We start from the raw sequence: 16,244 nt of genomic DNA, 5'->3' as shown, positions 1-16,244 counted from the left end.
AAAGCTGTTGCAGAATCTGCTGGCTGGTCTCTATAGTGCTTCTGTAGAAGGTTATAAATATTGTGCATAGAAAGCATTAAAAAAGCTTTTGGAACAGCAGCTAAAGTTAGCATGTTTCAATTTTGTCTAGAATTTTCTCTTAGATCTTCTTTTACTCAAGAAGATCTAAAGAGCCACAAGCAGCCCTGAGTGTTGTAGACCCTTCAACTAGGGTCTCTGAATTCAGTTTTGCCTGCTGCTCTAGAGCAAGTGATCTTAAACTATGTCATTTATTTTCCCCAGCCACCAAATTTTCCCCAGCCACCAATTTGGTGGCATTTTCTCATGCCACCAAAAACCCAGCAATAACACAACCAAACAACTCAATAAGGGAGATATGATCACCGATGGTGCCACTGCAAGGCGACCCTGCAAGGATAAGAGGTATAATGGTGTATTAATGGTGTAACTTTAACTCGAGGTATGAGCAGAGAGAAATACAGCATGCCTGACTCTGCCTACGATTTTAAACCACCAGTCATTTTACTAGTTTAATTGTAATGCCTGTTGTTTTTACATTGTAATGCTTTTATTTTGAAAGCCGACCATCCAAACCAGAAGTAACATCCTCCAACTGGAAACTCAGGCATATTTCTGAAACTTTGTGTTTTTCTGTGGAAAAGTAACATTAAAAAACGCATGTTTTAATTGGATTTTTATTCGTACTTTGATTACAAACCTGAAATCTACAAAAATCATGCTTTACATGATCAAGTCTCCATCCAGAGTCCAGTTTATAACAGTAAGAAGCAAATCCAGTGTCTCATCTGAGCTTCTTGGCAAACTTGTAAAATAGCCCAAAATATCTTCAATCATAACTTAACCAAAGGAGGTAAAAGCTTCAGTTTGTACCAAAACGGGATCAATCAGCAGTTTGCAGCCAATGAAATCCGCTCTCATCATCTGTTCAGTCAAGTTTCCTGTGATATTTGAGGTTTTGGCTTCTGTAGCATTTTATTTTTGTATAAAATTGACAGTAAAAAACCGGAATAATCATTTAAAATCATCCTCAGTGCAGTTGAACAACCAACATATTATTAAATATTAGTAAAGAAAAGCAGACTCCTTGTTTTCCTCCTGCTACTTGTTGTTGTCCTCTAGGTCAGCCAAATGATGCAGAAGCTGGATGCTAAAGGAACTTAGCTCAAGGCTGAGAGGCAGGCTGATGACCAACCCAAGAAAAGTGGGTACTGTTGTCCTTTGTCCTCTGAAGGAGAATGCAGATAACTAAAGTTAATTCATTACATACACACAGAACATCTCATCCCTTTGTAATAATACATTTAAATGCTGCTGAGCCAGAACTGATACAAGCAATTAAGACATTAACATTAATTAATAATATTTTAAATAATAGACTTAGTCTGACTTAGGATTTTAATATTTCAAACCTCAGGAATCTGTATCAACAGCTTTGGTTCTTTAAAAATAAAAGGTACCCAAAGCTGTAGTTACAAAATATAACCACAAGGTGTCAGTCAAAGGCAACAAAAAACAACTTTGGCTGAACAGCTATATGATATGTGTTGATTCATATCTGACCAGCATGGTGGTGCTGATCCATGGATCTCTCTCCTCTGGTTTCATAAGTGGATGATGCAGCCGATGTAAGACCAAACCCTCTGCAGGATGACCAAAAAGGTCAACAGGTAGAAGATGATTGTGACAACCTGGAGGAAAGATGTGCAAAGATGGAAAGGGCATCATTGGGAAGCGAAGGGAACAAAAAACATTCAGAAGTTTACATTTTAAACTGAAGCATGACCGTTACACTCCAGGGTTTGAGGGAAACTGTCCTGCAACTTTGGAGAAGTAGCAATAATCTACTCTACAGATGAGGTAATTTATCATTTAATTCAGGCTCTGCTGGAGTAGGGATATGTGCAAACACCTGGGGACAGGAGCTTTGACACCTTAAAAAAAAGAGTTTAGAATATAAAAATGATTTTAAGGGGACTACGACATTACTTAAAGTCCATTCCCTATAGAGAAAACACATTGAGTTTAGTCTTCAAGCCTTTTGAATTTCTGTTTTTTAGATGTTTGAGACGTTACCTCCAGATTCAGGTTTAAGATCTGACCTAGATGTGCTGAGAGGGAATTTCCTGACGGCTGTGGGGGTATATTAGCTGTTCTGAAATGCTATCCTTTGGCAGGGTTTCCCATTGAGTGGAAACTTCAGGGGCAACTCTTTGCTAACAGCGTTAAGCTCAGTCAGTGGCGGTCCTAGATCAGAATGAGCAGAGAGTTCAGGGTGGGGGCCAGTCCTTATTTCATTGAGATACAGAACAAAGAAATGCAACAAACAAACAAAAAATAAATAAATAGGGCAATAGTTTACTGTTTATTACATTAAGTGAGCCACTCTAGAGCTGCAAGTTATCCCTGATGTAGCAGATGAAAACTGCGATCCTATCTCAATATGGCTGCATTTAAAAGTGCAACACCTTAACTTTTAAATTACTTGAAGAAAAACAAAAACGTAACTGTGCCAGTGCATATCAATGTAAGAAGCTGAGTTAGTGTTATGTCCTCAGCAAGGGGGCCATAACTTAGCCTCGTGAGACCATCCTGATCTCGCAAGCTTTCAAGGTTTCACTCGCAGATCAGTCTCCAGACTCTCCGTTAAAGAAAATTTGGAGCAATTCACCAAACGAACGTCCAATCAGCATTGGCTTTGAGGCGGGTTGAGGTGTGACGCAACGAGAAGCGCGACAGTTCAGTCTAAAGAACATGGCGGCTTCAGCCGATGAAACTAGCGTTAGCGTGGCTATCGAGCAAGTTTTATCGGAATTACAGAGTATTTCTTCACTGAAAGAAGAGCAAAACACTGCTCTGGAGGCTTTTCTCAGAGTTTGATCTATCAATTGGCTTGTGCCTGGCTTGTGGTTGTGTTTTTTGTTGTCGCTCTGTTAGTACATATGCTAGGTTAATCTGATTGGTTTATTTGGCCCGTCTATCACCAACATAGGCCATTCAGCTAACCAGTTTTTTCGCCCCTTCCCAAAATTACTTCAACGGAAGTTTTCCAGATGGATATGCGGAGCAAATCCATCTGGCGGAGTCAGGTTAGCCATAACTGGGGCAAAGGACAGTTTTACAGGGGCACTGGCCTCTTCTGGCCCCTGTTTAGAACCGGCCATGAGCCCTGTCCCCTTTGTCCTTTTTCCTGAAATTTGACCTTTTTTTAAGGGACAAGAATTAGGGGACAAGAAACATTGTGATTCCAAGAGAAATTTTCCCTACTGCTACAAAATTAAAAAGTCAATAAGCACAGAAAAAAAGGATTTTATAAGTAATAGTCTTTCTTATTCCTTTTCATAAAAGCCACAGTGAAAGCGACAAGGAGCCACAAGTTGCTCTGGAGCTGCAGGGTGTGGGCCCCTGGACTATACAGGGGACTAAATACCTTCAGTTACCTTTGACCTGCTGCAAGTCGACAGCTGTCCAACGCTGTGTTTCTCATGGTGGTAACTGGGCCGCTTTAAGTGGTATACTGAGGACCTTTAAGCATCACTCATTTAAACAAGAAGGAAACTAAGATTCTTTCTAAAAATATGGTTTATATGGCTCACAGCCCAGGGTGGCCCAATCCAGGGGCAACGGTAGCACATTACTTTTTTCCCAGCAACATTATCCATCAATCGCATCCTGAAAACATGTCATATTTATTTAGATGTTCTGTGAAGGAGGAGTTGGAGTTCCTGAGTGTTGTTTGCAGCCTTGTAGCAAAATATTCCTACTCACAGCAGCTAGACGAGCTTGTTATGTCATTTCAAACATCTAACTTAGCACTTTAGGAACAGTTTTTTCACTATTTTTCAACAAACTGTGAGGTTATTTCATCATCTCTAGCTCAAAATCTGAAATGCTTCAGCTGGTCAGATCTGACCTGAAATAAGTCCATACTTCAAGAGTGTTTTCAACTAGAACTGCAACATTTATTTGTTACCCCAATAAATATTACAGTCTAACATTTCATAGAGAAAAAGATCATTAGCAAACAAAAATATTTTGACAATGCTGATCAAAAGCCAGAGGTGGGTCAGATTCTACATGTCTCCCAATAGTAAACTATAGATAAGAAGGAGAAAGGATCATGGAGTTGGTAAAACAAACAGACAGACAGACAGACAGAGCTGTAAGGATCAAAGACTAGAGGCAGCGGTAAAGCCTTACCTTCCTCCCGATCCCATTTTATAAAATGAAAAGGTTTTGGCTCAGAAAACAGCTAAGAAAGCAGAGATAACCTACCTGCTGTGTGCTCTTCCCTTCCTGGTCCTTCCTAATGCTTTCCTCTTTCACAGGATGTGGCGCCTCAGTCATGTTTTGATTCTCCACCCTCTCTACTTCCTTCTCTACATTAACCTGACCTGATCCCACATCACCTGGATCTGGCTCATAAGTGTCCTGCTCTGAATTTTCTTCAGCAGCATCTAAAGAACTAGTTACCGCTGCTCCACTAGCTAAAGGCACATAGTCAGTTTCCAGTTCACATGGTTGTAATGATTCCACTGTTGGGGAAATGCTTTCTAGAACTGAATCCTCGACTGTTTTTTCCACTGCTTCCAGGTCCTGGATTGAAGTTTCTGGATTTTGTACTGGTTCTATGTTTTGGGCTGTGTGTCCTTTGGGTTCCTCTGGCTCTGGATTGACTTCCGGCTGTTCAGAAATGTCCTCTACAACTATTGGGGGAAAAAAGCAAACTATAATCAGATTTTCTTTGCCTAAAGAAAACTTTATTAAATAGTGAAAAACATATGAAATGGTACCAAAGCCTCAAGATTAGGGGGGCGAATTTATCATACCATTTGGTGTTGTGATATATTTGTAGTCAGGATAATAAATTTTATCTATGTACTTATTAGGGCTGGGTATTTTCGCCAAAGTCATGAATCGATTCGATTTTGATTCATACAGTTCTAAATCGATTATTTTGGTTCAATCTGTTTTTACAATAATGAAAGTGGTTCAACTGTGTTTTAAATTCTCATGTATTTTATTTTTTCCTGTCACATTAAACACAAACTTGTAAATCAGACAGTTTAAAGTTGAGATGTGAACAAAACTGTCTCATAAGTGCAAACTTGTTTGTGAAAAGTGAAAAAGTGAAGCCTCACTCGAGCAAGCAGATGTGACAGAGCAGACATGCATGAGCTGCATTATCTCCACTGCACAAACCATATTTACAGTGTTGTCTGTAACAACTACAGGGTGTTTGCTGGTCAGCCCCCATTTGTTAATGTCTTCAGTCAACCTATTGGCTATATTTGCAGTTGTCTAGCTTGAAGTAATCGTGAGTGCAAGTCATTGCACCACTTGGGGTTAAATAACTTGTTGCCAGTTGAAAGATGATCGCCCATGCAGTAATTATCCAATAGGAGGCTCGTACCTATTTGCTTAGTTGAATCCAGATGGCAACTTTTTTTTTAGCCACGAGGTGTATATACTGTATGAACACATCTAAGTACTACCCCCAAAGAATAGTCTGTTTCTTATCCCACTAAATCTAAAGATTTCTGTCAAAATTAACACCAGTTCAAGTTTCTTTTGTTTTTCTTACCTTTATCAAAGTCTATGCTCCTCAGCGCTCCTTCTTGTTCACTAAAATTAAACCTGTAGCACCTCAGATTTTCATAACCTTGTTTTAGTGTCTCTGTTGGACACGAGCTGGTGGCTGCAATCACTCTGCAGAGGAAGGGAAGCAGGGAAGAGGATATAAGTAAAGAAAGCAATATTGTATCAACAGGGAATGGAATACTGTATAATGTTGGGGGGGTTGGACTTGCGGCTAAGCTGCTTATTTTATCTGTAAATACTTACTTTGAGATCAGCTCTTTGGAATTCTAAGGATGGGGTGACAAAAATGACAACGAGAGAAAATGTTAATTATAATCATTTATTGTGGCTTAACATGATAAGTTCTCAGAAACATATTCAACTGACTATAAAGGAAAGCTAAACAGACAAAGAACTCTGATGTAAATATTGGCGTGGAGGATCTGGTTCTGCTTATGAAGGTGTGACTCACCTGGACAAACTTAGATATATCCACCTCCTCCATGCTGCTCTCTGCAATTGCTAACAGCTTCCTGTTGGCCTCCATCCTGTCACCATAGCAACGCATCAACATCTGGTTGTGGTCTATTTTCTCATCTTCTTCAGAGCTAATTTGTTGTGTCATAACCTTTAGGAAAGTGAGAAAAGAAATAAGAAGAACCAAAGAAGAATTAACATTTATTTCATTTGGTTTTAGCGCAGTTTCACACTTAAGTTTTGTGTTTTTTCTTAGATAAAGTTTAATAGGTTCTCAAACACTTTTACACAGAGGTCAAAGGTCAAATAATGAGTCCCTGTCTGACACAGACACGTGAAATTATAGGCGGAGCTTAAGCAGAAATGGAACAGCTGCTGTGTTACGTCAAAATCAAGCTTATCAGATAAATAGACAAACTCTGACCTTGCGTCTTTCCTCCAGGATGGAAAACATGCTGCTAAACTTGTCACACACATTCTGTTTCTGCGTCTTGTAGTTCTCCTGCAGAGGATTAGGGGAATATCAAAACACAAATCTGGAAAAAAAAAAAAAAGATCCTTTCATATAATCCAGAAACTGTGAAAGTCTGTTTTTCTATGAAACCCATAACTAATAAAACATGAACCCTCCGGACGACAGTCAACTCTGCATAAAGGTATATCTTTGTCACGAATTACCGCTGAGACTCAGCATGAGTTTTGGTTATAATTATCCAGCGTTTTGATCTCCAGCAGCTATTATCTTTCCATGTTTAGAATATTGTTACTCTGCATATTAAAGCTTCAGACTGATTAAACATTTGTTCCTAGGTAATGAATTGAGAATGAGATATAAAGAGCTGTCTGAGGTCCTCAGGAGGAAAAATATAGCAGCTTATGGGTTTAATAAAAGCTCTAAATAGGTTATAAAGTAATTTTATAGTCTAAAATTGGAGGCCATTTGAAATAATTGCCTATGTGTTCAAGTGGGGGCATCCAAGGAGGTTCACCTTGAAAGCAGACTGCAGGATGCTAAAAGAAGTCTCCTAAAAACATGGAGCCTTCTGCAGGCTACTGATGTCGCTGATTAAATGTCCATATCTGTGAAAAATCAATTCAATTCAGTTTATTTATATAGTGCCAATTCGCAACACATGTCATCTCAAGGCACTTTACAATTCAACCAGATCATACAGTGAAATTGATTCATAGTTATCTATCTAAGGAAAACCAGTTGATTGCATCGACTCATTGACTAGAAGGCAATCCCTCACACTAATCAGAAAGAGGCTAAAGCTTAACTTTGGAGGAAGGTTTGCAAAAAGGAACCTGTTGTTCTCTGAGAAAAACATGACAGCCAGCACTTTTACAAGAAGATCGACAAAGACCGGTTTAAGATTAAGTTTTACTTTAGAGTTCCAAGAAAAAAAGAAGCATAAGAAGGAAAGCAGCTGAGAGGAGAAGGTTTCATGTTTTGCTGCAGTAAAATCTGGTCAGCTAACCAGCACAAAATGAACTATACAGATAGTGGTCGAGGAAAACAGGAGACCGTGTGTAGATTAGTTGAAGTGGAAGCAGACCCAGTGTAGATCTTAATTAACCAAAGACTGAGATAAGAGTTAGGAAATATTAAGTCTGTTGAGGAATCAAAGCACAGGTTTGATCTCATAAAAAAAAAGGAATGACTTGAAATGGGTAGAACATGTTAGAAACAGCTGGATGTAATAAGTGGGACTAATTTTCCTCAAACTGGTCTCACAACTGGAGGACAGCTTCAAGAAGCAGCTTTATGGGGTTTTATCAAGCTAATAAGATAAGACAGGTACAGTTGCCTGTTTTCAACTATTAAAAATGCTTTTTCTATTGATGTGATTTATCAATACAATACGTTTACATTTTGGTTTTACTTAATATGAGATCATTTCCTTATCTCATATTGAAAAACTCACCAAGTTAAGAATAAAAATCTGACCTTTTAGAAACACATCAAAGAATCTGTTGGGTAGGGCTCAGTGTGTTTTATCCAAGGGAGGATGAAGAAGTAGAGGCTTGAAGATGGCGTAATGATTGCTAAGTTTATTCTTCATAAATCATGTGCATTTTTAGTCTGTTAGCCAGATTAGACAGAGTAGAAATCTAATCAGGACAGCCTTTGTGTCTTTAAAAATACACAGGATATGGGCACATCTTGGAGCCGGACTGATAAAGGAGAGCTATCTGGCAAGATGCATGAAGGTCAGGGCATGGATGGCGTGTCAGTTTCTGATACGGACGGCTAAGCATCCACCTGATGCAACACATAGGCTCATGGGGTATAAGAAGGAGGAGATGACCTTGTTCGGGCCTCAATCTTTCACTCGCTGACGTTATTTAACCCACAGTCGTGCCAACTCCAAGCAAATTCTCTGTCCTGTAACGACCTGACATGGAATAAACTCTGTTACCTTTTACTCCTGTTTTATGGTCCTTTTTTAGATGGTTCTACCCAGTTTGAGTTAAGAGTAGTAAATAACTTGCTCCCAGGAAAAGAACCGGAAAGGAAGTTCCGAGGCGCAACCGCCTTTAGGGGGGCCTAACTTCCATATTTGACATGATGTTGCATCTCTGACCCGGGGAGGAACTCAGAGAGCCCAGTGTGTTAAAGGTCTGAAGCGGAGAGAAAAGAGCTCCAATTAATCCAACAGAGAGATTTGCAGAAACTGGATTTTCCTATGAATGAACAAGCTGCCTCCAGCGCCAGGTTATAGAAAACCGGGGAGATGTAAGGTGAGGTTTGAAACTGACATACCTCAACAACTCTACAAGTCTCTTCTATTTCAGTGATGAGAGCCTGGACTTTGCCCCTGAATTCCACCAGGGAGGTGATTCCTTCACTCAGCTCATCCTAAAATACAGCAGAAATTGTTTTTTAGCCATTTGAACCTTGATTTTAGGACACACACTTCTTCTTTATTATTATAGCCATCAAGAAATAGGAATTACCCCATGTAAAATGGGAGTAAATAGGCTATTTATCATCAATCACACACATACTACACAGTGCATCAGTTCACCTTCTTTTGCTGGTGGACATCTGCCAGAGGAGCCACCTGACAGGACTGATGGGCCCCAAATACTTTGCAGAGAGAACATGTTGGAAACTGGCAGGTAAGACAGTAGATGTTTAACTTTTCACCCTCGTGGTCAGAGCAGGTTGCTTCAGTAGGAGGAAGAGGAGGAGGAGGAGGAAGAGGGCTAGAGAGGAAGAAACAATTCTGTTTAAGTGTTGATTCAGTCCTTCTGACCTTGGATCTTGGTTATCATGGTTCAGTCTCTCCACCTCGGTATTTGGTTGAGCTCCTCTTTGTAGATATCAATGATGTTCTCTACTAGCAGGTTTCTCTGGAGGCCGTAGACGCCGTGGCGATCCAGCACCACGTCGTGTCTGCAGGTTGGACATCGGAAACGCCCGCTGTTCACGAGCATAGTGGTTCGAGCGTGGAACAGAGAGGGCTTCACATGGGAAAGAATAATAGGGAAATGCTCTGTAGGGTTACGGTTTAGTAGATGGGTTTATAAAGTTAATCCGTTAATCAAGTCACCTGTTTCCATTCAGTCATAATCATTCCATAACCCCTTGAACCCTACGGACCCACCGGCGGGTCCAGCTGCAACATGACCTCGTAATTTTACCAAACCCCCAGTATTGATCTAAAAAACATATTTGGCACAGTTTGGTGACATTTATGGATAAATGTGCCAAACTGGCCCCTCCGCCTAAGAAATTTCTCACTAATACCATTCTAAAATAAATATGATTCATCTGATTGAGTCCAAATTTGGTATATTTTACACAACATTTAGATTTAAAAGTATGTACTACTTTTTTGTGCTATAAATAATATTTTGGTAGTGTGTTGCAATGTTTATTTCAAAGAAAATTTTGGCGAGGTTCAAAAAATGCAAAATATTTTGTATTTTGTCCCTAATATTTCAGGCAGGGTCAAAGCTACAATGGTGCTGACACCAGAAAACCATTCTATGACATCTTACCTTTACAGACGTACCAAAAGTTTCTTCTTAAATCTAATAGCTTTGAGGCTATAGGTTATTTACTTTTGTGTGTTTTTGTCAGGCAGAAATTTATTTATACCCCCTTAGGGTGTAAGAGGATAATATGAAAAAAACAACCTTATATCATACATTTTTAGACTGTTTTTACTCCATGTCTTTTTATAAACAAAAAGTTATATACATTTTATATGTATGAGTATAGGTATTTTATCATACACCAATTCAAAATATGACACAATTGTGAGGCTAAGGGAAAGGGGCATCTGGCTTTTTAATTTTTTTTTTCCACAAAAAGAACTAGCCTTAAAACGGCAAATGGTACTTAGTAAGGGTGAGAAGACCTAAAGCTAAAGATGAGCTGAGGCCTTCCATTCTAAACATACAGCACTAAACAGTGACATTCATAAATCCTCTCCATCCAATATGACTAATCTTGAGTTTTTATGTAATATATGGAGAATATAACCTTGACTTGACTTGACTTGTGACTTAGGTTATTCTGGATTATATCTATACTAATGCTGCTATGGGGTTAGAATGCCGGAGGACAAACAGTGCCTTGCAAAAGCCCCCCTTGAACTTTTCAACCTTTTGCCACATTTCAGGCTTCTAAGATAAAGATATAAAATTGCAGTTTAGTTCAACCCCTATCTTTATGACTTTATGTTGTCTCTGATTTCTCTCTCCATAATAGTTTCACCTGGTTTATTTGGCTGTGATCAGCTGGACCACTGCTATCAACACCTAACATAAGAGATGATAGAGTTGGGCTTATGTTTATTTAATTATTTATTTTTTAAGTGTTTAGTCCTGTTTCTCTCCTAGACACAGCTATGGTGTCCGCTTTTTACTGTGACTAACTGTATGTGCTCACTTTCATCTCTTTGACTTGAAAACTTGCTCAGAGCTGATCTTCTACTGTTTGTTTTTTTTCAGACCGAGCTTGTTAGATTTTCTAGTAACATAGAAGTATTTCTGGACAGCGATAGTTTCAAGGTGTTACTCTATTGTATGTCTCGTACCATGTCTTTTGGTTGTGCTGTTCTTTTTACATCTCGTTGCAGGTGATGAAGCAGACTGAAAATGTTTTGTCATGATCTCCTATTTATCATTCTATATCCTATTTCTTTCATCTTTTCTCTTTTTTTTTCCTTTCTTTTTTCTCTTCAGCTGTTTTTCATCTTCTGTTCTACCTACATCGCAGTGTCCATATAATCTGTAAAACTCCCTGCATAATTATAATAAAGCAATTTATATGCATTAAACAAGCGCAACACTATGGCAATAGCCATACTGCTCCACTTGTGAAAGTAAAATCTGTTGGGCTCTTTTTGGCATCAAGACAATTGTTCTTATTGCCACATTGCCAGACAGGACACTGTAAAAAAAATAAATAAATAAAAGAACAAGTATTTCTGGACGAGTGCTTCTATGTTTGTTATTGCATGTCTAATTTTCTCTCTTTAAACCCCAGTTGGCCTCAGATGGACGCTCACCCTGAGCCTGGTTCTGCAGGTTGGTTATCCTGTTAAAAGGGAGTTTTTTTCTCTCCACCTTCGCTGCATGCTGTGAAGGATTGCTGTAGCGTTAATGACGAAATGTAAGTGAATATCTACTATTGCCACAAGCTCATCCAGGAGTTTGTCTTGCAAGTCAATGACTTCATGCAATCTTTTTTTATTATTAAGATTTTTTACCAATCTGACTGTATGATCTGATTGAAATATCTCTGTAAAAAGCCTTGAGATGACATGTGTTGTGAATTGGCACCAACCTGAAATTGGAGTACTCTGTGTAAAGCTGATAGATGCACTGCAAAAGCCTTACAGCTGTAACTGCATGAGAAGGCACTTTTGGTACTGAAAAGAAATGCATGCTAAACTAATGAATATGAAAAAAAAAAATCTTGTATCGTTTTCCTGTCAAGTGAACTAAAATATAGAGAACTGTCAACAGGCTTAACTTTCAGAAACTATGAGGAGCTCTTTGATGAGCTGTAAACTGCTACATTTTTACTATTTGATAGACAATATTGCTTTGTAACAAACACGGAAATCCCCTCACAGTGAGAAGCAGCTTTAACTATCAGGTCAAACAGTGAATCTGGGGCCATATTAGATCCCTATAACTCCAAGCAATTCACACATGAAGAAAAACCCTCGCGGTGAGAACAATAGCAGCCAATATGGGTGACGGCAGCTGATTTTAAAGTGGCCAACATGTGCATACCAGTTAAACATCATCACGTCCCAGTTTAGACCCTGATAATCCACATACACACAGACCTGCACGTGTGTGCGCCTTGTTTGCAGCATGTGTGCCATGCAGCTCTGTATATTGAAGTTCAATGCACACAATTTATTTTACCAAACTACCTTCAGATAATGAGAATAACATTAAATGTGGGTTTTGCACATAATGAGGCACACCTGATAGAGCTCGTTTGCACACTTTCTGCACAGGTTGTGCTGGCATGGCAGGATGACCACGGGCTTGTTGAAGATCTCCATGCAGATGGGACACATCAGCTGTTTCTCCAGCGATGCCAGCGCTGCGTCTCGCTCTGCTCCCTGGCTGCTCTTGAGGCAGCTCAAGTCTGCTGACAGAGACATGGCTGCAGCACTGGACTTCACCTCCTCCTGCTGAAACCAGGGAACGCAAAGTCTATTGCTTATGAACAAACGCATCTAAATTGTTCTCCAGACAAAGAGTCAACCAAATTCAGTTTTCCCCTTTTTGTCATTGTTGATTTGCAGAAATGTTCTTGCTAAAGTGTTCTTTACACAAAAACCCTCTGAGAATTACGAATGTATTCAGAAAGATCCATTGGGAATGACTTTTTTTGAGCATTGTTTGCAACAACAATGGAAAAGAAGAGCTGCTTAGAATTTAACTGGACAAAAAGATGAAAATGGGACAAACAGCAGCTTATTTGGCTGTCTAGAGTTTTATTTTGCACCTTTGCTAAAAGTGTTGAACTTTCCAGTCCACTGTTAGAGCTGAAAATAGCCAAGCGTCACCTTAAGGTGAAGCTTAAAGGAGATCTTTTTTCTTCAGGTTAGTGGGTCATTCTTAGTCGTGTTGCCGCTTGGAATAGATGGACCAAAGTTCAACGAGGGCCATTCTCACAGTAAAACCAACCGAGAGCCTGACAGCAGAAACTAGCTGGATCCTTACCTTGATACGGTTCTTCCTTCTACCTCCTCCGACACTTGCTGCTTGTTCACGGTCTGTGCAGGGTCCACAACAGCAGTGGGAGGAAGAGGATGCATGGTGGGGGGACAGGGTTTAGACTGGTGTGGGTTGGAGGCGTCAGATTTCAGCCCAGCGCTGCTGAAATGATCCTGACACAAACACACACACACCATATGAGGAGTCGGCTGGTATGTGGACAGATTAAGACCCTGCCATGCTGTCCTTCTGTTACTCTCTGACGTCCTGCTAAATGTCGTAAATGACAGAAATCTTCAGATTTCAAATGAAATAGCTTATTGGACCCTTGCAAAAAGGGTTAGGGTTACACACAGGGAGAACACAGAAAAACATTGTGCTTCAAATCAATGAAAAGACATGATAAACAGATTTTTTTTCTCCACCGACTGCGCATCTCATGCTGATGATCAGCTTTTGGAGCAGACTTGGACGGATGGTGACCCCTTCTTAGAGATGATCAGTTTTAATAGATGTTTCACCACCTTCTATTTAAGAGCTGACCTGAGGTTGTGATCAGGAGCTGCTGCATCAAGCTGGAAAATGCAGAGATTACCAAAATATGTGCTGGATTATTAAAAGTTGCCTTTTAAGTTGTTTTGATCCCACTATTATTTCCTGACAGTAAGGATGGATATAACCTTAGTTTATCCTGATTCTATAATAAACATGATTTTGATGATGTACCCATAAAACCAAAATCATTGTCGCTTTAATTTCCCCCCACAATTAGTTTCAAAAGGGCAGTCCTATTTTTAAACCGTGATAAAGATAAAATGCAGTACTTAAAGTCACCAATACTTTTTTTTAACCTTTATTTTACCAGGAAGTCCCTTGAGATAAAATCTCTTTTTCGAGGGAGACCTGGCCAAGAGGCAGCAGTACAGTAAGACATATAAAAACATATCATAAACTAGACTCTACTTTAAAGATGTTCTTTATTTTTGGCTAAATTATATTCGTATTTGAATATATTCGTGAACCTTTGACCACTTAGTAAAAGAAAAGTATTCAATAACTTTTAAATTCCAACAAAATATTAAACTTTTAAGTTTTTCCCCATCACTATAGCTATGTCCTATTGGGCTGTTCTCCTAACATCCTGCAAAGCAAACTCTGCACTGGTGGCAAAGTGATTCTGCAGAACTTCTATTTAGGTTAACATCTCTGCTTGAGCTTTATCCAGAAAACAGCTCCTTCAATTGTATTATATTTCGCTGTAGTTCCCTGTGTGCAAAGAGGCGATTGCTCTTTGCTCATCTTTGTCTCCTCTAATATAGACTGATAAAACTGACTTGACTTGATATTGACCACACCATCATTAAAAAAAAAACAACACAGTGAGAGATTAAGCTGTGAAGCATCAGAACTGTTTATTTTCCAACAGAACATTGGACACTTCAAGTATTTTCCCAACCCCACACACACATATCTCTTTGCCCGACAGGTAGAAACACAAGTCCATGTTAAAAACAGGAAAATCTGCACCCATCTACAGGTTGCACTGCGTGTATATATACAGCACATCGAAAACCCTAAACATCCCCTTCAAACATTAGCTAAATTTAAACATTACAGAGACGGGTCAAAAAAATAAAATAAAGCAAAAACATTACATAACGCTGCTGGATTGTTGTCATACTGCTAATATATTCAAACATCCCTTCCTGTTGTGCCTGTGCATTTTTTGAGGCGTCAGGATTCAAGCCGGTTTCACTTAAAAGGACGAGATTAATCGAGCAAGATGTTTGGTTAAATGCATCAGAATGAGCATTAAAACCTGCAGATTCTTGGAAACGCAGAACTAAACATGGGATGATTTAGCAGCTCATTATTTCACTCCCTTATGATATGCAGAAATACGTAATGAATATGTTATGGAGTGGGCCTGGTTCACTAAGTCTTTAGAAACAGCCAATTGACTCCCCTGTTTATATGGGAGAAAAACAAAAACAAAAAAAATAATTAAGAGATCGATTGTTGTAAATCGCTTCTCTACAAAAGCAACACAATTAAATAAGACTTTGGACATCAGTAATTTCCCTTCCTGAACAACAGAAACATGGAAACAAACAAGGAGAAAACAAACACAGATGCAGTCATTAAGACAAAAAAGACTTGCAGTCAAATCTACATTAACTTTACACAACATTTACAGTGTTTTCACAAAACAAATCAAAAACTACTAAAAAAAAATCCAAAAGTAGGAGTTCATCTGTGTATAAATGAATACCTGTGATGGCAACGTGGCGCTGCTTACTGTTCTAAAACTATACAATAATAAAGAGACCGTCTCGGTCTTTGCTTTGAATACTGACGTCTGAACAAGCCTTCAGATGGAGAACGAGGACATTATTTCAGCTTCAAAACAAAGAAATGGAGTAGGAGGAGCGAGAGGGAGAGGACGCAACACCGACCGCTGGAGCAGCCAAATTCTGCATACATGTGGCTTTAAACCCAGACATCACCAGAATGCCCTCATCCTGTGACGGCCATATTGGATTTAAACACGCTGACCAAATAAAGGTTATTTTCACTCCTAACTTTAGTGTTTAAACTCCTAAAGAGGCAAAAGGGGCACCAATACTGGTCTACCAGAATCACACGAATGAATGGGTAAAACTCAACAGCCTAAAGCAGCTGAATGGATTGATAGCGAGAGCCAGTAGGTGAAAATGACTGCTGGATAAAAGAAATTAAAAAGATGCTGGGGTTCTCACATTTATGTTAGATCTCAAACATCTTGGACAGGTAATGGGACGGTTCAATCTGTCCCCTCCCTGGTGATTCAACTCAAAAACAATCCACTAGACTTTGTTTCCAAATTTAAAGACGTTTGGCGTCCCATCCAAGAAGCGGAAAGTGAAGCAAAATGTCTTCAAACTTGGAAACAAAGTCCAGTGAATTGTTTTAAAAAAATCTTTAAG

General features: G+C 39.2%; 1 protein-coding gene across 1 annotated transcript; it reads right to left on the bottom strand.

Annotated features, from left to right (window-relative positions):
* Nucleotides 1-677: 677 nt before the first annotated feature.
* On the bottom strand, nt 678-13,440 carry trim101 (tripartite motif containing 101). The gene is made up of 12 exons (XM_038309465.1): nt 13,285-13,440; nt 12,537-12,749; nt 9,374-9,546; nt 9,108-9,288; nt 8,843-8,938; nt 6,500-6,577; nt 6,071-6,226; nt 5,863-5,885; nt 5,603-5,727; nt 4,294-4,724; nt 1,582-1,709; nt 678-1,246 (listed from the first exon to the last, which is right to left on the bottom strand). Exons 2-11 carry the CDS (start codon nt 12,717-12,719, stop codon nt 1,623-1,625), a joined length of 1,533 nt encoding a protein of 510 aa, XP_038165393.1. The 5' UTR covers nt 12,720-12,749; nt 13,285-13,440; the 3' UTR covers nt 678-1,246; nt 1,582-1,622.
* Between the last annotated feature and the right edge of the window lie 2,804 nt (nt 13,441-16,244).

Source organism: Cyprinodon tularosa, unplaced genomic scaffold (assembly GCF_016077235.1).
Source record: "Cyprinodon tularosa strain WSP-4 unplaced genomic scaffold, ASM1607723v1 ctg66, whole genome shotgun sequence".
Taxonomy (NCBI): Eukaryota; Metazoa; Chordata; class Actinopteri; order Cyprinodontiformes; family Cyprinodontidae; genus Cyprinodon; species Cyprinodon tularosa.
Note: the sequence above shows the minus strand (reverse complement) of the source record. Positions and strands in the feature narration are given on the sequence as shown.